At 38.2% G+C, this 24,906-nt stretch overlaps 1 protein-coding gene across 4 annotated transcripts; it reads right to left on the minus strand.

The window, feature by feature from the left end:
• Window positions 1-45: 45 nt before the first annotated feature.
• dclk1b (doublecortin-like kinase 1b) lies at window positions 46-24,902 on the minus strand. 4 transcript variants are annotated; one of them, XM_042486696.2, is made up of 17 exons: window positions 22,034-22,444; window positions 21,236-21,617; window positions 20,635-20,981; window positions 10,560-10,659; window positions 8,549-8,665; window positions 8,285-8,379; window positions 7,222-7,309; window positions 6,942-7,111; window positions 6,427-6,546; window positions 6,096-6,242; window positions 5,178-5,311; window positions 4,959-5,036; window positions 4,739-4,835; window positions 4,518-4,598; window positions 4,276-4,389; window positions 3,341-3,414; window positions 2,489-2,685 (listed from the first exon to the last, which is right to left on the minus strand). In XM_042486696.2, exons 2-17 carry the CDS (start codon window positions 21,594-21,596, stop codon window positions 2,628-2,630), a joined length of 2,181 nt encoding a protein of 726 aa, XP_042342630.2. In that variant the 5' UTR covers window positions 21,597-21,617; window positions 22,034-22,444; the 3' UTR covers window positions 2,489-2,627. The 4 variants fall into 4 exon arrangements, with proteins under 4 accessions (XP_087935267.1, XP_087935268.1, XP_087935266.1 ...); XM_088079141.1 differs by lacking the exons at window positions 3,341-3,414; window positions 22,034-22,444 and adding an exon at window positions 24,477-24,902 and having other exon boundaries at window positions 46-2,685; XM_088079142.1 differs by lacking the exon at window positions 3,341-3,414 and having other exon boundaries at window positions 46-2,685; window positions 4,739-4,832; window positions 22,034-22,442.
• Between the last annotated feature and the right edge of the window lie 4 nt (window positions 24,903-24,906).

The following is a 24,906-nucleotide window of genomic DNA, read 5'->3' on the forward strand; positions in this document are numbered from 1 at the left end:
CCAACTGCAAGTTGCCTTCCAAAAGCAGTTACTCTGACTCCCAAATTAATTAAATCCTTTTTATTCCCAGGTTTGGTTTCTTTGCAGAGTACATTTTCGGATGTACGTTTTTTTGACCATAACAATAGATTTTTTTCTCAAGAATTGGGAAAGAGTGTATCACTGTTTTTTGTTCTCATTTAGATTGTTTTATGACGTCCTTACATTAATGAAATATGGGTGAATATAATACAGCATTCACATTCTCCATCTACTTCCACCTAATATGGACATTTCCTGTTGTCTTAACATTTTGTCCTTGTGTATATAAACATTACATGTTTTTCAGATGATGAAAAACACAGTGTTGAAAGCAAACACATTCCCAGAAAGTCACCATCACAACTTGCTTTCCCTGTGCTTTGTGGTTCACTCCCTTCTTGTCAAAACTTAAAAGCCCTTTTATAACAAAGTCAGTCGTGTGATGTTACATTATATAAGTCTTAACTTAGCTGTGGTATGACTATAGTCCGTTTTACCTGAACTGCATTCACCAGGACAGCATGTACAATGACAACAGAAATGGTCTTATCTCTGACAGGCGTATATCAAACAGTAGAAGACCAGAATAACTGATTAAGGATGCATATTAGCACACATGCAGGTTACAGTCTCTGATGGAGGTGAAGAGGACATTCTTATTCATGAATATTTGGTCTCTGGTAAACCAATGTACAAAGTAGTCAGACAACATACAGCACGTACAGTCTAATGAGCCAGACTTCTTAGTTATGTATTTTGAGCTGATTTTTTTTTTTTTTAAAAAGTCCAGCAAAAGTACTGACTAAATGAATAAATATTAAAATTATGGATTTTCCTGGAAGCACTGTTATGTTTACCAACATTTAACTTGTTTCTTATTTCAGTGTGTGAAAAAAAATCCATGTTGCACAAAAGCAAACTGCTCCCATCTGACTGATAAGTGGGTCAGTTGGCTGCCAATACCAGCAACAGATCCTTCTCACTCATTCCAACATTTCAAAGGACAAATTTGATAGTGTGCTCATTGGGCAGTACACCTAATTGCACTTAAATCCATATGTGCCAAGGCAAGGCTTTAAACATGCACTTACTACCAACTACACAGCACTGACATTCATCTGTATCACCACTGAATTACAACCACTCTCACAGACATGTAACAAGTTTCAAAAATCATCCTCAAGCACCCATGTGACCTGGACTATCAACAGTCAAACATAAGCGCCCTCAATTCTCGTAAAGAATCATGCTACTGGGTGGCAGGACAATATTTGTCATTCACAAAAAATCTGCTCAGTACACATAATACGTATGGTACAATATAGCAGCATGATTTTCTCCAGTTTCTTAAATCCTATCAACACTGTGTCTGAGGTTTATGCACCAGAACCTTAAGTACCACAGCACAAAGTAATCTAGATGTCGTTCAGGACAGCAGAAAGGTGACTGTTATTGGTGTATTGAGTTATTGTGAAACAAATTTGTTTTAAAATCAGGATAAGTGATATGTATTGTCATATCACAAAGTCATGTTATTTAATATTTAGAAGCAAAGGTTTCAATGTTTCACATTTGCATGTTTCATTAAAAAGCGTTTCATGAGCAGTGTTGGGAAGATTACTTTTGAAATGTAATAAGTTACAGATTACTAGTTACCCTGTTACAAAATGTAATGAGTAATGTGACTATTTTTCAATCACTACAAAGTAATGTGATTTATTACAGCTGATTTCTTTCTGACTTATTTGTAAACAAATGTTTTAAACTAGGCAATAAAGTGGAACAGTCCTAAAACATGTGAGAGTGTTGCACTTAAATTTGTCCCAATGGATTTATTGACCCACATTATCCAGAAATATGCCAAAGGGAATACAGTCTTACACAGTGAAAAGATGCAAAGCAACAAAATAAATGTTGTATTCCATATATAAACCTTTTACTGAAAATAATAGGCTATATTCAGATGCAATGCTTTGCAATCACCAATATTTATTAACTTTAATCTAATAAAATATTTTTTTCAGTGAAAATTATGGAACCAGTTACTCCCCAACACTGTTCATGAGGCAGGTTATCTTTCCTGCAGTATACAATATAAACCAGTAGAGGGCTCTACAGTACTGCAATGAACCAGTGCTTGCTTTGAAGAAATAAAGCTTTATCAGTTTGGTGTCTTTGTTAAAGAAGAGGGGGAAAAAACTAATATTAAAATTTGTTGCAAACTCTTAAGGTGTATTCTTTGATCCAGAGACTAGCTTGTCCCTTAGTCTGATCAATGCATTTTATAAGTACAATAAATATATGACCAGGAAAAAGTTAAATAGGTACAGCTAAGTGTGCAGTGTGTACATGTCCAAATCAGCAGACTGAATACATGTTGAATCTTCCCGTTTTGCACTCCACCCTCTTCCACTTATCCATGGAGGGGTGGGCTGTACTGTGGCCTCTGGGAGGCTGTTAGAAAGGAGAGATGGGTGAACGGACAGTGCCAGCAGAACTTGGGGAAATGTCCTCAGACTCAGAGGTGAACTCAGTGGCAGAGAGGCCGGGGTTGGCATTGCAGGAGGCGCCAGCACCGATACTGCGTGGGAGGTGGGGAGAAAGTTTCACATCCTGGTTGCGTCTTCGTCGGAAAACTTGCTTCTCTTTATCAAGTGGCGTGGTCTGAGAGAGGATGACACAGCAGCTATCAATAGGTTTCTCCACAAGACCACAAATATGGAGTGGCATCCAATCCAGTGTGACACTTGGCAAATGTTAGATGAGCCAATATTTGCATGCAGTTGTATTAGAAAAGCTGCATTTTATCTCACTACTATTCCCCTCAGAGTGTTTAAATGCTTGTGACAGAGAAAGTTTAATTTAATCTTGTGACGCAGCAAATTAATGCGGCAGTCAACAAAACCAGGAGAAGCAACAAGAGGCAAAAAGGCCTGTCAGTGTCAGGTGTGTGGCATCTTTATGTCTGCGACAGCACTCCTTGAAAGAGAAACAAAATCCAGTTGCTTTATCCATCACATGAATCCTCAAATGCAGTTAGCATTACAGATGCATAGTTTTCTTTTCTTGTTTAGAAAAAAAAGCTATGCACAAGTAAATAGTAGGGTATACTGCGTGACCAGCCAAGAGGAAAAAGCCACAGTAGTAGTGAGATGAAAGAATATGATGAAGTGGTGGATTTGATGAGGTAAAAAAGGGGCGAGGCATGAAAAGGACTTCATTGAGGGGAAATGAGTCACACCCTTTGGAGGGTGGGAAATGGAGACTGCCAGCACTTTGCCATGGAAGCACTGCATATTTGGGCTATGCTATGTCATACCTTATCCAGTACAATCCTGGATGCTGGTAGTGGTCCAAAGACCCTGATCTCTGGATGGTTAAGTCCTGGTCCAGCTGAGCAGAGAGAGATGAGTGCAACTCAGAGGATCACACTGAACTCAAAGCATTACTGTCCTGATTAGCATTAAGGTGCACAACTCGAAACTCCTGTTATATCTGCTGTGATGAGAGGGGAAAACACCCACAGAAGAGAATATGTCATATCACTACTATCGCCAACTGAAATTCTGTGAAATATTTCCAATTGGCATCTGATATCTGTGTTTGGTAAGTTATAAGGATGTATACGAAAAATGTAGAGAAAAATGTAGAGGACTTCAATGGCAAGTCGTTAAATAAAGGCAGTGTCTGATTTCCAGAATAAGTCATTGATCTACTAATTATCCAGCTCAGCTTTCAAACTATTCAAGAAATTGTATCTATTAAAACCTAGTCATTGTAGGCCAGCTATCTTATTGATAAGATCTCCAAATGACAGTGCTGACAGTCCATGTAAAAGGGGATGAGAGGCCAGAGCACACACAGGAAGACCTGGCGGCAAGAAGCAGATGGATGAACTGTTGATGTATGCACAGAATGAAGTGGATAAGTCATTAAATTAGGAATAAAAAAATAAGAAGAAAATCACATATTAATTTGCCATTTTGCAAAAGCATTTGCTGTTAGTTTCAACTGGACAACTGAATTTTAATGACAGACAGTTTAATGACAGATAACGATAAAACAGCTTTTGCAAAATTAAGGAGTTAAGCAGCAGGCGCATATGGGGAACACTGATTCAAAATTCTGTTTCCCAATTTTGAATGGCATCCAAGCATCATCACTAAAGCACATCAAAAAATAAATAGACAAAATGTAATCTGCTGATGCAGAGTTGCATGCAGTGTGTGTGTGGAGGTGGAAATCAGTGCTTACTGTAATGACTGACACTCCTGCTGTGGTGCTGCTGAGCTTGGGCCCAGTGTTGAAGTGCTTCTTGATCTTCCCAGCCACAGGCAGCTGGTGCTCGTTCTCTGACATGCCATCATCCTGGAAAATACAGAGAACAAAGCTTCAGAGACTCTACCTGCTGTATCAAACTGTACTCTTTCTTAGCAGCACTTGTATGAACACAGGCGATTCTGATGAAAGGACTGTCTTTAAAATACTGAACTTACATTGACCCAGCAGTGATCCAGCACCTGCACTGCTGTGTATCTCTGATCCACCTCTACTTGCAGCATCCCAGTGATCAGAGCCTAAATAAGGACAGTCTACAATATTATACTGGATATGCATGGCTAACATGAGACACCACAGAAACACATCACTGACAGATTCTGGTGTTTCACATAGAGCATAACAATGGCAGATGAGGGGAGCACTTCCAAACACAAACCTTGGCACTGTCAGACACATTGTCCCAGTATGGTGCAGGGAACTCAAGCTGGGCCTTCAAAAGCTGTTCAAAGAGAGCCTCCTGATCTTCACCGCTGCTGAGGAAAGTAAAACAACAGGTATTCTGCAACGCTCAAACTATATTCCACATAATACTCTACAATGCCATGCAATACTACAGACATTTTGATTAAAGTGATTAAAAAAAACATAGCACATACCCACGGAAAGGAGGAAAGCCACACAACAGTATGTAAGTAATGACACCAGCTGCCCAAATGTCAACCTTCAGGCCATACCTGTTATTAAAGAGGAGGGCATCAGAGAATATATGCAAATCTGTAAGCAGCAGTTTCTCATTGGGACAGTACTATTTTCTTACACTTTCTTTTAAAGCAAATGCCCAACTAATAATGTTTCAGCAGATGATGTTGACTCACCCAGTCTCAGCAACAATCTCTGGTGCTACGTAGGTGGGTGTGCCACACACAGTGTATAGGGGCCCATTGACGACAGTAGCCAGGCCAAAATCTCCAAGCTTCAGAGACTTACTACCATCTTGGTGTTCATACACCTGTGTAACACATGCAATAAGTGAAAGTGAGAAACAACAGGCAAAAAAGTTGCCATTTAATATTTATCCCTGTGGTGAAGATTCTCTTAATGAGCTCAATGTGATAATAAAATTAGGAAACACTTCAGTGCAGAGAACGAAATACTGAATTGAAGAAATAAAGACTTGAAAAGGGAGTAGCTATAAACTGTTTTTGAAAATGTACAGGAAAGTACAGATGGTCTCTTTCAGGAATAAAATTGAGATTTTTGCTTAAATCATCACATGAATATTAAGTGAAAATGTCAGGACTTAAACACAAAAACTGAAGTCTACACTAATTTCACTTGTATTCAAGGTACATGTCTTGTTTTAATCTCAAGCTTTTCTTTTGCTGATGTGAATGACTGTGCTGCATGCATTCAATTCAGAAATCCTCAGCATCTAAAACTACATTTTAGAGGAAACAGATCAAAGCTATTTGAGATCTAGGTCAGACTTTACAGAGGGAATGTGTTAGAATTTTGAGTGCCACAGTGAGATAATTACATAGGAAATGCCTTGTGGAGTTGTGTACAGTAAATTAATTTCAAATATGTATCCTTTGTATGTACAAGCTGGCACATACAACTAGCAGTTACGTGTGCATGAAGGCATGTAACATACAAACTCTGGAGGACAGTGGCAAGGGTAACAGGAATGGGGACTAAATAGGAACATGGACCTATAGGGTTTGAAGAGAGAATGTTTTAAGAATTAAGCTCCACTCACTGCTAGATCAGATACTTTGTAAAGTCATACTTACCAACAGGTTTTCTGGTTTAATGTCTCTGTGGACAATATTGAGACTGTGCAGGTACTTAATGGCACTTGCTAGATTGAACAGCATTGAGCTGGCATCTCGTTCTGTGTATTTGTTTGAAGAGGTGATTGCATCGAAAAGATCGCCCCCCTAGAGAAAGAATATTTGGGATGTGAAAAAGTATAGTTTTCAACCATGTTAAGGGCTGATGCAGCTTTATCTATTAGTAGGGATCTGGTAAAATTATGTATTTCTATGTTTAGATATTTTATATATATTATATTATATTATAGACTAATATAAAATTGTGTCACAAAACAAGATCTTGCCTTACCTTTACCAACTCCATTACAAGATAAAGTTCATTATAGGTGTCCATTTCCTCAATTAAAAGCACAATGTTGGGATGTTTCACACGCCGAAGGATTGACACTTCACTCTGGATCATGTGCTCCTATAAATAAAGAAAATTTAGTCAAATGAAAATCTATAAATACTATTTTCAGAGAGGAAAAGCAGCAATACTTATCAGTGGGATGTGAGACTGGGGAGCCATCTTTTCAGAGCAAATATGACACCAGTTCCATCTTCGAAATTTTGAATGTCAGTTGCAATAATAATTCTTAATACGGTTCATATGATAGTGTTATCTAAACATGACAAAGAAAATCATTTTGGTCCCAGAGGAGATAGCACCATCTGCTGACCAATGAAGAAAAATAAGAAATTGAAAGAGCATCCAAAGCAGAACTCCGTCAACTATATAGACTGAAATAGCTTCTTGATTATGAATTAGATTAAACTTGGTGCTGTGATAATGGAAGTCAGCAGATTTTGAGGCAGGCTCACCTTTCCCCTACATTTATCTTTGCTGATGATCTTCAGAGCGTACTCTCTTCCAGTGGATCTCTCCACACACTCTCGGACGACGGCAAAGTTTCCGTCCCCTAAAGTCTTCCCCACTTTGTACCTCTCTGCAATGGACACAGGGACTGAGGGGTACTCATCCATTGGCTCAGCTGTGGAGCAAAACAAAAGATCTATAACAAAAAATGTATAAACAGGAGCATTTACGTACATTATGTGAAAAGTCTTTTCCACTACATTTTTGTTTTATGCAATGTCTTACCTTCACTACCAGGCCCATCTCCTTCATCCATTGAGCTGCAAACCTTGGTAGAAGCCAAAGAGAGCGAAGAGCCACTGTGCTGAGATCCCTGGAAAGAGGAGATAGTCATACAGTGAAGACACACTGATGCCCTTGTCTTACACCAACTTCAGAGAAGGCATAGCTTGTAAAAATGTGATTACAACCAGCTTACACAAAGCCTATTTGTTCCACCCTGCCAGCATTGAGTATGCTGTTCGAGATTAGATAGAAATAAATAAAGCATGGTGAAACATTATACTAACCTTTCCACCCGCATAAAGACTGACATGTGGTTCAAAAAGGGATAGAGAGAACATAATATCTTCCACCACAGCCACAATACCAACCCCAGCCAGCTTTATGATTAATTAATGATGGTATCACTGATAATTGGATTTTGCTGCAGACCCGACTGTGCTATGCAGTCTCAAAACTTGCTCGTCCTCCCCAGATGTATGATAATCAGAGCGGAAATGTGCTGCTGCAGTAAGAATGACATTTCATTCAAAAGATAGCTCTAAAGCATACTAATAAATGTACAAACACAGCCTGTGTTTACCGTGGGACATGATGTTTTGGTGAATTTCTTTTTCCTGAACTGGGAAACTTGTTGTATACATTGACTGTATAGCTGATATTTACATTTGCACACCTGTGCACACAGACCTGCAATAACCGTTGCCAACTTTTTATGATTTCTCTGTAACATAAACAACACGAACAATGTTTCCAGTCACATTACTGCGCAACAAAAACAAACAGTAACATCAGTAATGTATAGCCAGTGGAGGCCCACATATATTTGCCAGACAATATTGTGAAGGTGACAAATGTGTTAAGTTTATATCCATCAATAAAGAACAACGTTTCTGTTCAATTCCATGTTACTAGAACATCTATAAATATTATGAAATTAAATAAATAAATTGATAAAGAGAACTGCTGAACTCCTTCCTAAATCGTCTGTGGTATGATGTATGAATTTATTTAAAATAAATCTTTAAGACATTAACTTATTTGTGGGAACATCAATTTTTATTACCTGTCGTCTCCGGAGGCTAGCTGGACTGGTTGGAGAGGGGCTTGGTGACTTTCCAGAGCGAGGTGTAGACAGCTGACTGCCTGCAGTGCCATTAGCTGTCAGTACAAAAAAAATGGAAACACACAATCAACATAATAAAATACTGCAGGATAGACCAAAATGTACTTTTATACATATAGTATACATATAATCCTATAAGAACAATGTGTGATGCTTTAGAAATGATCATTTGCTTTGAGTCAGGGAACACATACACACACTTACCTGAACTAGCAGATGAAGGAGACTTGCTCCTGCGGGACATCCCACCACCTCTTGGGGAGGAGAGACCGTACACGGAGGGGAGTCGGCCATATGATGCAGACTTTGCCACCCTGCACTCTATAAAGAAAGAAAAAAGATTAGAAACATATGCTGCTGTAGCAACAATGTTCCTAGATAATACAGGGCGACTGTATTCTGCCCTCTCATTTAACTTTGACTCTGTGACAGTTTGAAGAATTATTGAACAATTTTATGTTTGTAAAATAAAGAAAGAAAAGCACTGAAAAAGAGCAGCGCAAATCACAGACACATTATAAATGGGAATTATTTTCTCTCGGGTACAACAGACACAGAGCCACAAACTGTGAGTGATGACATTCTCTATTCCAACCTGCACATTTGTCAAAAACATGTACAGACACCACAACTATGCTAAACTAGGTCAAGTAAATGATAATGTCCTTGATTTTATCTGTGTTCAATGTGCAGCAAATTAGTATTTTAGACAAAGTGTCTATCCCCACCACAACAACTAAAAGCATAAATGCTGTGCTTAAGACGTAACACAACTCAACAAAGGCTGCTACCCTTTCCATCAGTGACAGCGGGCCTTATAAATGGGAAGTTTAGCAATCTAATTTCCAGTTTATGGTGTCATATGGTCCTGCTGATTGATTAAGTCTGACCTCTTTTTTCTAAACACAAAGCTTTGTATTGAAAAAAAAGCAACAGGGTACAAGGTGACAGCAACTACGCATTCTATAATAGTTGTGAATCTAGTCTGACCTACCAGATGAAGACTGAAGGTGTAAGCCTGCCAGAGACCTATTTCAGCTACCACTCTCCTCCCTTTCTGCTATCTGTGTGCTACTGTTTTGCAAAGGCATCGTTGCTGTATCCAGGGATCAGCGCTGACTAAGATGATTGTGATTGTTTCAGTGAAACACAAACAATCCAGAATGATAATAGGTGCTTCCAGACCTTTCTCTAGAGCTGACAAAGCAGTGTGGAGTACCAGTATGAGCAGTAGCAGTTAACAGCAGTAGATATATGTGCAAACTTGTCACAAGAATAACAATAATTCTTGAATGTAGGCTACATTTAACATGTGACACATTTTGTACATATTGTATATATTCATATTGTTATTCTTACTTATTTATTTCTATGCTGTTCATTGTAGCATTGCACACGTATTTATATTTTTATATTTGAACTTACTAGTGTTATACCTTGTACTGTAGCATAAAGCAGTTTTATATTTTACACACTTTACACACTAAGCACATTTTCCACATCATAATTTAAATATTCACATACTATTGCTAATTTCCTATTACTGTATTTCTCTACGTTATATTTTTACACACTTACATACTCAGCATATTATACAATAAAATATTTAAATATTAACATATTGTGCTAATTGTTTAACTGTCATTTTCTGTAACCGTTTGTCCTCGTAAGGGTCGCGGGGGGGCTGGAGCCAATCCCAGCTAACATCGGGCGGAAGGCGGGGTACACCCTGGACGCCAGACTATCGCAGGGCCGACACATATAGACAAGCAACCACACACTCACAGTCACACCTAAGGGCAATTTAGAGTCATCAATTAACCTGAGCTGCATGTCTTTGGACTGTGGGAGGAAGCCGGAGACCCCGGAGAGAACCCACGCGGACACGGAGAGAACATGCAAACTCCACACAGAAGGGCCCCCGCCCGGACCGAACCCCGAAACTTCTACGCTTTCATCAGAGCGACTGACAAACCACTTTTCCCCCCAGGGATCAATAAAGTATTTCTGATTATGATAATAGCTCCATGTGTTTGGCATATTTAGTATGTACATGGGCCACAAAAAAGAATTGTTAAATAAAAGTTATTCACAGTATCACAAGTCAATGGCATGTGTAGCCACAGTGAGCAACCAACAGAAAACCCTGCAAGCTTTAGTACTATGCCCTCCCAACTAAGCAATCCAAGCTTCACAAAAATGAAAGAAAACTTACCACTTTCATCCAGGTTGAAGTCATCCTGATAACGGAACTTCTCAGGGCCACAGGCAAAGAATATATCATCATCCCCAAAAAAGTCCTGAAGGCAGGTAACCTGGGAAAGATACAGATGTTTCTCTCAGTTATGGTGCAAAAACCAGTTTGATATGTAATATGCACTCTCCACAGTGATAGTCTACAAAATATCAATTCCAAAATAGAGTACTGTGGTCTCGAAATACGTGAGACATACTAAAATAAACAAATAAAACGAACTATCAAAAAAGCTGCATAAGTGAAGGTATTATATTTTAATCAGTGCACAGACCTACACACTGAAACTGCAGCTACTGCATTCTCTGGACATATTTGGAATTTAAAGGAGCATTTACTGATAGATTTGGTAACAGCAGTGTGTGAAGGCAGCAACAAACACCCGCAGAGACACCTTGGAGAGTCACATATTTTTTAGACAGTATATTATGTTATAATGGCAACAAAGTCGTCCATATAAAATACATTTACTAAAATGTGCTAGCTAATGCTCACATGTGCAACATGATCCAATCAAAACAGAGATAGACTTAAAAATATATATTACAGTGTTCTGATTAAATCTGTAACAATGATTGGCAATTATATTGTGTTTCTACCTATGATTGGGATTAAGATTGATTTACAATCTATATTAGACAGCACAAATAGTATACACAGTACTGTATATTCTTAGTAAAAGGACAAAATTCAGCAAAAATACAATGTAGACAACATTAGCATGCAGTTTGAAGTAACTACTAACAAATTACTTTTTGAAAGCTGCCATAATTCATCAAATTTGAAAAAATATTCTCAAATCTGGATTATATAAATGGCAGTACAGATGGCACATCTACTTCCGGGCTATCTCAGTGTACACGGGAGAAACCATGAAAGAAATACCACTGGAATTTAAGATATAAGATTGCAGTTGAGCAGATACCTTGTAATTGCATATACAAAATGGCCAAAGTACAAAGTAAAAATAAATGCCATATTGTGTATGGATATGAATAATGGAATTAACATTTCTTTTTACTGGTATAACAGCCTAGCTGCATATGAAAATGTCTCAAGGGTATCTGCTAAGAAAAGAAAAGCTCCTTTTAAATCTGTTGGATATTATTCAGTACATTCTGTGACAATGGTGTCTGTCGGTCCTTAAATGGTTTCCATCCCAAGTGAGAGATTAAGTTAATTGCCCTCTATTGTCTTTAATATGAAACCATGTTAGAACATCAGTCATCTATTCAGTGGGGCCAATCACATGAAGATGCAATGAGCATATTGTTCCTCAGATGAAAGCATTTTCACATTTTTGGCACAAATCTGGTAAGTGATTCATAAATAGGTGTTAACACACTGAATCTACAAAATAAACCTAAAACTGTAACAAATGTTACATGGTGGGAAAATAAACAATACCTTAAACTAGAGGATGGCTTTGATGTTTAAGAACTTTTGTTTAAATAACATGGTTACCACATATTATTTGATGATAACAGAGAAAACACAAATTCGAATTGTTTTCATTTTTCTTCAAAGAGAAACTTGATAACTGAGTTGAAGCATCTGCTGCTCTCATTAATACAGAAGCCCATCACAGTGGATGCAGTGTCATTAATAAATGAAGATGCTGATGGAGTCCTGACCTTCTCCTCAAAAGGGTTATTGATGGGCTTAACTACAGTAGTGCACCAGAGAATGTTTTCATTTCCTCTACTAAGGGGTGCACTCAGCAAATCCTCTATCAAGAAAATGTAATCCCATACTGATATTAGTAATTAAGTGGACACCTATTTCATTCTGAATTAGCAATTAAGTGAGATGTGACTGATAATAAATTACAGATTATTTCTATATTATAATGTGTTAAATGCTGCTATTGAGTAAAATAAGCAATGCAAGAAGTACTGAAAATGGGCAGATTGTCACCTAACACAGAATGATTCTTTTCTTACTATCAAGTTGAGGACAACAATTTTTAGAAAACTGAAAACTGAAAAATCAAAACAGGCAACTACAAACATCTTATATGTACATACATTATTAACTGTCCCATCATTAAGACCAACAGGGAGTTCAGCAGGAGTCTAATAAGATGACTTAAGTGCTTAGACAGAGAGACAAGAAGGACAGACAAGAGAGCCACCACAGTCTATCAACCTGACGGCCCTCTAACCATACATTAAATGTGATGTTATCTCCTACCTTAGTTATAAGTATGACAGTGTTCTATTGTACAAATCTCAGATCATTTTGGAACACAAGCACATTTCAAAAATGATCTGTATTTGAGAGATTACAGTATATGCAGGTGTGACATTTTTTATCCAGCCTACTAAAATGTTGGATTTATCTGCCAAACAAAGGTGGTGGAAGTACTTTTTCTGCAAGTTACTGATGAAACAAACAGTCAAAGGTCATTCAGCCAAGAAATCTTATGATAAAAATTAGGCACAGACGGGTGCTTAACATGGACATTCTCTCCACAGACGCCCCACTCTGACAGCCCCTGCCCCCCACCCCTCCTCCAAGAACGTGAGATCCCAAAGGGAGGAAAGCTGCACAGCCGTTGCCATGGAGACCAGACAGAATCACAGCTGAGTTTGAGACGATGAGAAGGACACGGCTGCTTTAAGATTCCCTGTCAGATCCTATTGGGAGCACTGGACGGTACAAACTGCAGACAATAGAACAATTTAACCATCAGTCAATGCAAGGTGGAATAGCATAGAAAACTTTGTCAACCTATAATTTTGTGGATTCAAATCTGGCTTTTGGTGGATGTCATCCCATATAACTCCCAATCCTTCTCTTAAGACTGTCTAATAACAATCAGGAAAAATGGCTTAAAGTAAATGTTTTACAGAAAAAAACAAGTAAAATCAGAATATAGAAAGTGACATTATTCAACAATAGAGTCTCCTCAGTGATGACATTTATATACAGGCCTTATTTCAAGCATCTACGAAAAACCCATTTGAAAAACCTGTAGACTTTCAGATGAGGGAACCGGAAGTGCCAAAATAGTGATGCATGTCTGGGTTTTAGGACTCATTCCTGGGGCACTCTATGGCATCATGGAATCAGATTCAGATGGCATATGAATGTTACTAAGACATACATGCCATTTACAGAAATCTTATCAACAATGCACACCCTCTTAATAATGTGTGTTATTTAAGTGTCTAATTTAAGAGCGATGAATTATGGATTGAAGGTCTTGAGCCAAATGTGGCTGACTGATTTTATTAGAGCTTTTATATTTAACTCTGTAAACATATAAAACTAGTTTAATCTTAAATTACATATTGTTCATCTGAAATACTAGGAAACGTCAAACTTATGAAGAAAGAGGATAACTGGGGCAATCATGACTGCATTTCTTTTTATTGATTACTTATGCTTGCTGGCTCAGTGACACAGCAGCTCCATCAGGCCTACCATCCCCCTAACACACACACACCCTCTTTGCAGTCCTGGAGCATCCTGTGCAAATATTGATTGCCAGGAATTTATCTGTGCATTGCTCCTGAACAAAACACAGTGGGAGGTATGCATGCTTTAGAAGATAATCAATTTGAGCCATGGTTAAGACAATGAATTACACAAGAGATGCAAACTGGTTATAAAACACTGCTCCACCACTGGACAGGCAGAGCTCTCCAGGGTCCTGAATCTCCCCTTTGAAGTGTAGGACTGTCTACAGCGGAGTCACTCAGCATGTCAAGGAGAAACATGACTCATCATCACATGTAATTTTTAAATGGTCCTTGTTCATTTTGGATGAGCTGCCCTTATGTACAGTTTGAGAGCATGCTTTACTTTGAAAAAATACCTTGTAGTAATTTTTTTAGGAATCAGGATCAATTATTTGCTAACAGCTACTTGTTTTCCGTTTTCTATTGTACGTCCACATGTGCATGCTCAGAAGAATGTCAAGTAGAGGGGAAAAGACGTAAAGCAGTAGATTCACAGACATGCATAATCCAAGATTCAAATTAGGACTGCTGCAGAATTTTGTCATAACTGCAGCTGCTGCAAAGACAGATACGAGTACTAGCCACCTTAATAAGTGCAAGTCAGCATGATAAGGACATCCATAAGGACAAACCAACAAGCCAAGCACACACATATGAGTCATAACACAAGCCCACACATTCCTAGCTTTCCTAATCAAAGTGTCCTATTCTTGAGTTCTATATATAGCCCTTAGAAGTTCTATCCGTTTCTCACTTTCAGCAGCAGAAAAAGACCATTTCAAATCATGTTCCAAAAAGGTTTGCTGTGACAAAATGCATCACCATAATATGGGACATGTTATGTTATGTAAGACAACTTTGAAATGCTGCGTAACATGATATCTTACATGTCAAATACATGTTAAACAGGCAACAGATGATCATGAAGACAGATTGTTAAACTATTTTAGTCAAAGTTAATGACAATGTGTGATCTAAATATTTGCAGGCCCTATAAGCATATCTCACAGTGCTTACTTGACATGCAGTACAGATTCCGCAGTATTCTAATTAAAGCACAACACTTTCACTTTAGCTCAAGCATAATTAGTAGCCTCCCAGAACAAAAGAGGATAACAGAGAAAATTTCTTCTCTACACCAAATGCAGCAGGACACTGAGCAAGTGATTGTTCTGTGTCTAACTGCCCAGTCACAGCAGTAGGTGAGAAGAAAGCCAGCCTCCCTGTCTCCTTCATCCTCTCTCCCCTTTAGTTACAGGTAGAGGTTTAAAAATGTTAGGCTGATAATGATTTATTCGATCAACACCAATTAAGTAATAATTACTGGTAACTATTTTACTGTTTACATTAAATATCAAGAAAAGCACTATCTTCAATTGACTAAGTTATATAAAGAGTAGATGGTAGTTAGTCTTTCCTTTGTTTAAGGGAAACTATGTAGGAATTGTTACCGTGCATGAACAGTATCAACAGTGAAAGTAAAAACTGACCCCATATTAACTTTAATTTTGAAACATGTTTTGTCTGCTTGGTGTTTTGTCTGGCTACATTTGTGTTTTTAAGGCGCTTTGACTGTGATTTTTGAAGCTGCCTCTTGGACCTGGTCGCTATCTATTTATAAACCCTATGTGCTGTGCCCCAGAACAGCTCGAAAATAGCAATATAAGAAGAAAATAAGAAAATACAGGCAGAAATACTCGGCAGAAAAATCCTCTCCCACATACTTATAATGGGTCATATGTGATGATTGTGACGATTTACTTTGATATGAGCATGCCACTTTTTTTGTTTGTTTTAAGGAAAATCCTGCATATCTTACTTTTAATACTTTACAAATGCCATCTCTGTAAGGGCTCCTAAAACAAAAATCAAATGCCTACTTTTATGTTAAAGATATAAAATAAAGCATTTTCCTACAAAAACAAAAGACTCATACAGAAGTAATCCCTCCAACTCATTCCTTGAGATCACTTGAAATGTGTATCAAGGTCAGCCTTTAATTTTTTATGTTCTTATTTTTTGTGTCCTGAACACAGAAAATAAGATGTTGGGTACAGACATGCCAATACTGCCTCCACCGAGCTTTTTAAGGCAGCCTATGTAGCAAATCAGGGCTCGGTTCTTTCATGATCTCATGATTCTAGCGCAATCTCGCGAATCCTGTTGCCTTGCAAGTTTACATAATTTGAGCAGACATGGAGAAGGAGAGCAAAGCTGTAAATACAGAAAACTCTAACACTTGAATTTACTGTTCTAAGGACCCATAAAGCTCAATTTTTGAAATTATTTTGTTTTTATTGTTTCAGTCCTTTGTTTTTAACTCAAATATCTCATGCAGGTTTTTTTTTGTTTGTAGAAATTCTAAATAAAAGAAGAAAATAATATGTGATAAAGTATGGTATGGTTATTTTTTAACTATTTTTCAAATAGAAATTCCAGAACTGAATTGTGATTTATACTATAATATACAGTGTGATAGAATATATTGGCTGTATTGTCAATACTGTATTACCAAATGACGCATGACAGGAAACCAAAAGAGATTCATTGTGGGCACACACCAGCCAAACCAGGAAATGGCAGCGTCAAGGTCAACATGAAGAGATGAGTTGGAAAACATAAGTTAGATTTTCCTCTCTGGCACATAGGGCACCATAAATCTCATAATGACTCACCCACTCTGTATCTAATTTCTAAAGCATGAATGGGCTGTTAATCTACTGATACATAATTTTACCACAGAGAATTAAGTCTCTGCTTTCTTGCATTGATGTTGAGCCAGGCTCTGTCCTCGGGTGGATGTGTTGACATCTATTTCAATAGAAGTGTTGACTCTAAAACACAGTGAAGTTAGCAGTGCCCTAATGCAATTACAGTGCAGAGCCATATCCATTACAGCAGGGATTGAAATGTCATGGCCCAAGTCTCCTCAGACGTACTCCGTCATGCAAATATTCTCTGCTCCATCCCACACAAACAACAGCAGGATCACACCAGACCAAAGCATGTTATCTTGCCTAAAGGGCCTTGTCTGCAGTTTGTCTGCTCCTCTATTGCTTTCTTTCTACCTTATATGTTCGTACTACTTTCAGAGTGGACATGGATGTTTTATAAATTACTTATCATCTGAGGTTTATAAAGTGCAGCCGAATACATTAACTTGGCTCAGCCCATCTGGCCAGAGATTACAGCCATCTAGCAGAGCCACAGGCTAAGCAGATCCATGAATAGAAGCATGAATCATGAGTCTTAAATAAATGTGAATAAACAGAAATTGTCTCTCCATTACTTTTGCAGCAAGAGAATGAAGGTATAGAAGTATGAGAACATCATACAAAATTCTAGTATTGTTAAAACTGCAGAAAATACATTAATATGAGAAATGGATACAGCAGTTATATGATTTTAAGTATATGCTATTCAAGTGATTGTGTTTGGAAATTTTACTTACTGAACATAAACAAAGGTTTCTCGGATTAATTGTTTCCACAGAATGTCATTGTCTCAAGACCAGCAGCACAAGTAGGTCATATACCAAAGGTTAAACACCCATGAAAACAGGCCCTTTGATGCCAACGGGTGCTCATTGGGCCATCTGGAGTCACAACATGACAAAAAGTAGAAAAAGCAGAGAAACTGGAGCACAGAGCTACACTGCCAACCCATAACACAACAGCTTATTATGGAAGCATCATTAAAATGATTCATGCTAAAGTGAATCAGCAACGACTGCTGGCAAATACAGTGCCATAAAAATAAATTCTAACACAGCATAGAAAATGAACATCTACCTTTGATCTATTGCAGTGTGCATTTATTCTTTCAAACAATCTGCATTCCTAAAATAATTGAGAGGATTTGTGGAGGCAGATTTGTTTGTTGGTATGAAAATCCCCAAACTGTTCCCTCTACACAACATTACAGAATGGGCCCATATCCGGGGATTATACCTCAGCCATGTGCTGCATCTTGCTGCCATGTGTATAAAAAGGCTGACAGACCACAGTGCATCTATGAGCCCTCTCACACTACACCTACAGTCCTGACATCACTACTGCACTGCTCTGCCGCAGAGGCTGTTCCTTAGCAACCAGCTCAGGAAACCATGTCACCATAGAAACTATCAGAGGAAAAAAAAAGCCATCTAGGCACTGGTTTGTTGATTCATACTTCTATAGTTGGTTGAAAAGTATCCCTTTTAGTGTTGTCCATCCAACCATGAAGGACTAAATCCCCTGTAACTGTGATAATATCGACACTTGCGCCAAGAACCCACAAATATATAATAATGTAAATAATGGCTACAGTCTATTAGAAAGTTCAATTTAATGCAAATATTATCTATGTATGTCTGGCACAGACTTACTAAGTGAATAACAATTTAATCGTGTGCTGCTGTTTAGTAGGAATATTAGATGGAGTCCTAGAAACCCATTTCTCGTAATACATTTAGCAAATATTCCCAGCTGACTTTGAACCTACTGGGCTGTCTCTCTCTTCGGGTAAGGAGCCAGTTCTCAAAGACATGAATGAGGAACAGAACAGACCACCTCTGATGACAGAGAAAAAGTTCTATTTCTTCTAAAAACCTTATAATTTACTCAATGTGCTAGATAAACTCAGCTTGTGTTGAAGGAAGTGTGTACCAAGTCTGCTTCATGCACTGTGTGCTGATTTGAGATTCTTATGTGAGATACAGTGCCAGAAATGGGAACACAATGTGGAGAGTGTTAATCTACAACATCAGAATACCATCTCCACAACAAATACATTAAGGAACTGCGCACAACCAAGCTATGAACTGCATAGTAAGTTATGTCAGCCCCCTTTGACTTCTATCCAACAGAAGCATCCTTTCTTCTTCCGCATTAGTGAGCAATTAATGTATCAGTGATGGAGAAAAAAGGCATAAGATGTCCTGGATGCTTTGCTCTATAACTTTAAAATGAAAACATAAAGTCTAAAATCTTTAGTTTGAAAAAAGAATACTGTAAATGCACAAATTGGAAAATGGGCTATATACAGTGTGAAACTATTCATGGAATTTAAGTTACTTTTCAAAAATGCAGTTATCTGATGTTAACTACAAATGCGCAACCAGTTTCACCACAACCCAATGGAGTTACTTAGTCAGATTGAACCAATTATACACTGAGAGGATCATCAAGCAAATGCGACTTTAATCAATTGTTTGCCAGTAATTGTGCTCTCAATGGCACAGTTGTGCCCAATCTGCATCTTATAAGACTAGGTTGAATACCTTGTCTGTGTAAGGGGAGGGCTGAAAGTCATACACAGATGTAGGACAGGTAAAGGTCTAGGTGACTTTTACCAACCTAAAAAGATATGATTACTTAGTAAAAGAAGCATTTCATTGTTGGAAAGATGGCCTTTTCATAAAACTGGGCTGTCTATGCAGTAGAAAGGGGCAAATACTCCTGAAATTGGTACTACATGACCAGAGAAAACAAATAAAGAGGGCTGTGGCATTCACTTTTGCTCAAGCTGTAAATAACAGCTACCAGAATGAACTGTGCCGCATCGGATCAATTAATGCTCCTACTGGTGGGGGACATAATGCAAGCTCAGCTGTTATGACAAAGTAAACTACTTGGCGCCTGCTGGTAACAAATGCTCTCAAATTACAGTAATAGAATATGCTTCTAAAAACATCTAAGGTGAGAAATAGGCAACAAAGTGAAAAATCTTGGTTTATATTTGATCAGCGCTACCTAGTTTAACCATTAGATCTGAGTTTTTTCAGCCTCTGTTTTTACAATACAGGAAACAGTTTGTCGGCCACTTCCTGTTCATAAATTCACATATTACAGCCAGTGCACTGAAATTGGCTTTTAAAGACATTTTAGGCGAGAAATGGGCGATACAGTTACAGACTTTTGGTTTATATTTGATCCGCACTGCCTAGTTTTATAGTTTGATTGGAGTTTGGTCTGAGTTTCAGAAAGAGAGAGAGAGAGGGGGGCATGTCTCTCTCTCAATCTGCCTCTATAGTCTTTGTGTCCATGGAGGCAGGCATACAAAGACGCAGAACAAAAACCTGTACAAGAGCAAGCGAATTTTCAGCTGAGAGAAAAGCGGGGAGATCTGGGCACTGGTAAGATACAGGTAAGTTTACCACAGTTCATTTACACATACTGCCCACACTGTTATGAAACAAAGCTGGTTGAAAATCAGCAAAGTATTTCTTTAATTGGTATATGCACTATACCACATTATTTTATACATAAATCCTATAGTTATTTAACTATGGGCTGTGTACTTCAAATGACAGTGGCATTACACAAACAGCTGAAGTGTCATCACATAGGCCACAGTGTATTATATTCTTATTTTATGAACAGCTTAGGCCTGTTTTCAACAGAAAAAATGTTGCTAGACTTCAAAACCATGTCAAAAAAATTACTGTATCTATCCATTACCAAATGTAATTTTCTCAAGTATATCCAACTTGGAAAAAAAAACCCAAACGCTTTTATTATTAGGAATCTGAAAATGGGCACAAGTGAGGTTCAAAGAATCACTACTTGAAACAACAACTTAACACTTACCATCTTGCCATCAACCGTGTAGAGCCTTTTAACGACTCCAGAGTCCAGCTTGATGGCGTCTGTGACGTCAGTCATGACTTGCTCAAAGGAGTGTGCAGTCTTCTTGTTGAGCAAGATCCGTACGGCCTTGCGGGGCTTTACTCCACTGCGGACAATGGTTACCAGTTTGGGTCTGATGAAGTCCTTGCTCTCCTTGGTTTCTGGGGATCCAGTCTTGGCACTACCAAGGGAAGAAGGGTCACGCACAGACGCAAGAGTCCTAGCACCAACTGCCCAGTTGGGATTTACATTCTTTGTGTAGTCCAGCTTCTTGTAGGGCTCTATGGATGCACAAACATAGCTCTCCCCTGCAGAAAATCAAGACACATTGAGAGATTGTTTTTTTTAATTTTCCCACAAAAAAAAGCTAAGACACATATGGAAGATAAAAAGAAAAAATCATATGACAGTGTAACACCAGCTACTTTCACTCTTTAAGACTAAGGAAGTTGTGCATTTGGTTTTGATCTGCATCAGAGTTTGTGACTTAACTGATATCACATTACTCATTATAAACTAAATCTGTGTTAGCATTTGCAGCAATTGCAGGAAAACTACTCACCTTCCACCAGCTGGTCCATGGCAGTGATTTTTGTTGTCCCATCAATGGTATATATGGTCCGCACCCCTTGTGGCAGGTTGACATTATCTGACAGAGATCTTGTGAGGTCAGCCAGGAGTGCTTCGATAGACCTAAATCTGTCCTGAGAAATGGCATACACAATCCCCTTGAAGTAGCGGTCCCCATTGCGGTAGAAACGGATCTTCTTGGCCTTCTTTTCGGAGGTCAGTGCTTGCAGCGTCCTGGTTCTGTAAAGGCTGCAGTGCGCGCTATGAGTGGGACTGGGGAGCCCATTCCCTTTTGAGCCCCTCCGGGTATATCTCTGAGCCTTGTCCCGCTCATCAAAGTGCTCCAGCTCCATGACTGTGCAGTGCTATCACACCTTAAATGAAAGAGGAAGAAAGCTTACTATTTAAATAAGCCATTTACTTTAACTTATATACAATACATTACAGCAATTAGGTTCTCTGTCATGTAGTTTCTAACAGTCCTAATACAGCACTGATGCAAGTTTGATGCTGCCACTGCTGCTGTTACACACATTATGAAGTAGGCATGTCACACCCATTTCATGCTCCCCAGTGTTTCTCAATTCAATCTATATAGCCACGAAATTCACACACATTTACAGCAGACAGTAAAACATCAACAGCATAAGCATGGTTATGAATATTGGCTGAAAGCTTATTGTTATAGGTAAAAAATATACATATATATATATATATATATATATATATATATAGCATGAAAACGATAAAGAACATAGCCTATGCATTTTTTGTTCTGGTGCAATCTTACCTTTGAGGTGAAGACAGATGTAATAAACGTTTCTCTGTAAGCAGAATTTGTCTCAATTAATCATTTATTCATTTGATGCCTTGGATGAACCACGCGTCCCTTTGTTGCCCCTGTGATGGCGCTCTGTCTGCTGCCGTGTGTCTACTCTGCCGTGTGCACGCATGCAGAGAAGAGGCAGGGCTGTAGCCGGTGTCCTCCACCCTCCCCTACTCCTCTGCTGCCATTGCAGTGATTTACATCGGCCAGCTCGGGTGTCAGCGATCCTCGTGCACGTCGCTGTTAGAGCGCGGCCTCGCAGAAACCGTAGTGCGTGTTTAGCTAAATGCTGCGCGTTCACGTCGGCTTGTTAATAAATAGCCAAAACAGAACCCCAGTAATGAGTCCTAGAATCAAGTGTTGTGTTGAAGACTGTTTCCCCGTCAATATGCGTTTCCCCCTGCCTAAACCTTACCCAAACCCTGTACTGGTATGTGCTTTATTTATTAGAGGAAGTGAGTGGCAGGGGTGTGTCTTGTTTTTTTAAATCATTTTATTTTTATCCTGACACTCCCTGAAGCTATAAATGTTTTCCCTAATCAGTCATTTTTTGTATTCACACCAAATATAGGTAGTATTGAAACCAATGTACCTAGCAAACAGCACAGGCCTTTGTCATCACCAAAACAAACAACTAATGTTTTAAGAAAAAATCATATACTCCTAAAGATGATGTGTCAAACAACCCTCAGAAATTTTGTTTTTCTGTTTTTACAGTTCCTGACTATGATACATTGTGTGATTTTGTGGATTTTTACAGAAAACATGCTTTTCAAACCAACCAGCAGGATTTAGGTTCAGAGGTTATTTAAAAGAAATACAAAATAGTACAATTTAAAGTTTTATGTCGCCCATCTAAGCAAAAAATTTAATTTAAAAAAAAAAGACCATCCCCAGTACTTATTTATGCCTTGGCCGTTTTTCAGCAACCCTTCCCCCCTCATAAATAACAAACAGTTCCTAACCCTAACCACTGAGGGAGGCACTAGCATTAACAAATGGGAAACACTATTCAAAAGGGCAACACATTTCAACACAACACCGGAAATTATTTAACATTTCAGCACCTCGTGTTCCCTTGTCTCAAAGTCGTGGGTTTATTGGTTAGAAGCCTGAAATTAGGTCTGTGGTTAACACTAACTTTCACTTATGTTCTACCACATAAAGTATGTCAGTAAATACCCCATTCACACACATTGAAGCTTTGTGTGTCTTAAAAAGTTAGTTGCTAACAAGTGGCTAAATGAGACTACATAACGTCATTACATCGAGCCACGCCAAACACAACTTGACAAATTTTTCATAGTGGTGGCGACGCGACTATAGTTTAGTTTGTTTTAACCTTGCAATAGCTTTTTACTTCTGGGCCCAGTTGTTCAAAACTAATGATTGGATTTCAACCATCAGATTGGATCAAATCTCAAAAATGAGTCTTTTAAAGGAAAAAAAAGAAGTCTGAAATCAGATTGGATATCTAATCCAATCTTGATTTTGATCTGGATCAAACCTTCAGTTTGTGTTCTTTCACACTTTTTAGTAGGATCGGGATACATATGATCCAGGAAATCAAGATTAACCTGATTCCAGCAGAAGGGTGAATTAGGGTGCATACTAGAGACAAAATGTAATAAAATTAAGACTTTTCTCGGTCAATACAATCATGTGGTATATATACATTTTATATTTTGCACTTGACATATTTGAGCTTTACACTGATAAAGTAGACATATAGCCTTTCAGTACAGTAAAGAAACATAATAAAGGATTTTGTCCCTAAGTAGTGAATAGTATCAAACACAAAATATTTTATTTTTACTTCACTTTACATTAATTACAGTGACACAATCAAAAGAAGCTTCTTACAATTACAATTGGTAAAAAATCAAATAATCCCCAATGCATTTGTAAATATGTATTTTATTTTCCTTTTTTTATGTGGTTCAGATATTTGATGGACATTGAAAATTAAAGGGGAGGTGTGTAATGTTTTACTGTTTGTTCCTGTCACTTAAATTTAAATGCAACATGCTGGCTATTTTACCTGTTGTTCTTTACATAGCTAGTTGCCTACATTTTTAAATTGATCTTCTTTTAGACCTCTAGTAATCCAGATTTGGTAGTTTTTAAAAATATGTATCTGGATCAGGGAGATCCAATCCAATGTTGCTATGAAAAAACTGGTACAAATGTAAAACGGACTAGCTGAACCTTGATAGCATGACACTGGATTCCCAAATTTAGATCATTTTGATTAGTTTTGTTTTTTTGTTGCTGTTGTTTTTAACGACTGGACCCTGACAAATGCATTAGGGCTTCAAAAATCCCGAAAGCGGTGTTCATTTGTTAAGATTATCTTGTTGAACAAAACACACAAGTATCATAAACGTTTACTTAACACAGAACTTACTTCCTACTACGACCCAATCCGATGGAGGGGAAAATCCATTGGTGTTTTAACGAAGGGATCAGGGCGACGTTAGCTTCCGGGCTGGCCTACATCCACGGGTACTTTACAAAACAAATCCACCTATCACCACTTGTAAATTACCAAAGAAAACCGCTGCTCAGTTAAAATGCAGTAGTTTCGGGTTGGCAAGCAGGTGTTTCCGGGTACCTTTAGCAGCTAACGATAGCTAACTAGCAAACTGACTTTACGGCTTTAAGTTACAAAAAACACAAAAAGAGAGCGTATATTCATCTGCTCTTACATTAAAAGCTTCAATGTTTATTTCATCTTCATTTAATTCCGCTGGTGGGAAATAAGGATGAAAAATCACTACACACGGAGAATGCAGAGGACACTGATATGTTCATGTTACAGTTTGCGCAGTAACTGC

Source organism: Plectropomus leopardus, chromosome 6 (genome assembly GCF_026936395.1).
Source record: "Plectropomus leopardus strain MGB_pleo_1.0 chromosome 6, ASM2693639v1, whole genome shotgun sequence".
Classification (NCBI taxonomy): domain Eukaryota; kingdom Metazoa; phylum Chordata; class Actinopteri; order Perciformes; family Serranidae; genus Plectropomus; species Plectropomus leopardus.

What these genes read in the sequence shown, in the direction of transcription:
- dclk1b (XM_088079141.1), bottom strand. Translation starts at nt 21,596, where the DNA reads ATGGAGCTGGAGCACTTTGATGAGCGGGACAAGGCTCAGAGATATACC. An exon ending in TCCTTCATCTGCTAGTTCAG is followed by an intron (nt 8,380 to 8,548) that starts GTAAGTGTGTGT and finishes TTGTACTGACAG; the next exon opens with CTAATGGCACTGCAGGCAGT. An exon ending in GAGATTGTTGCTGAGACTGG is followed by an intron (nt 5,037 to 5,177) that starts GTGAGTCAACAT and finishes CTTTAATAACAG; the next exon opens with GTATGGCCTGAAGGTTGACA.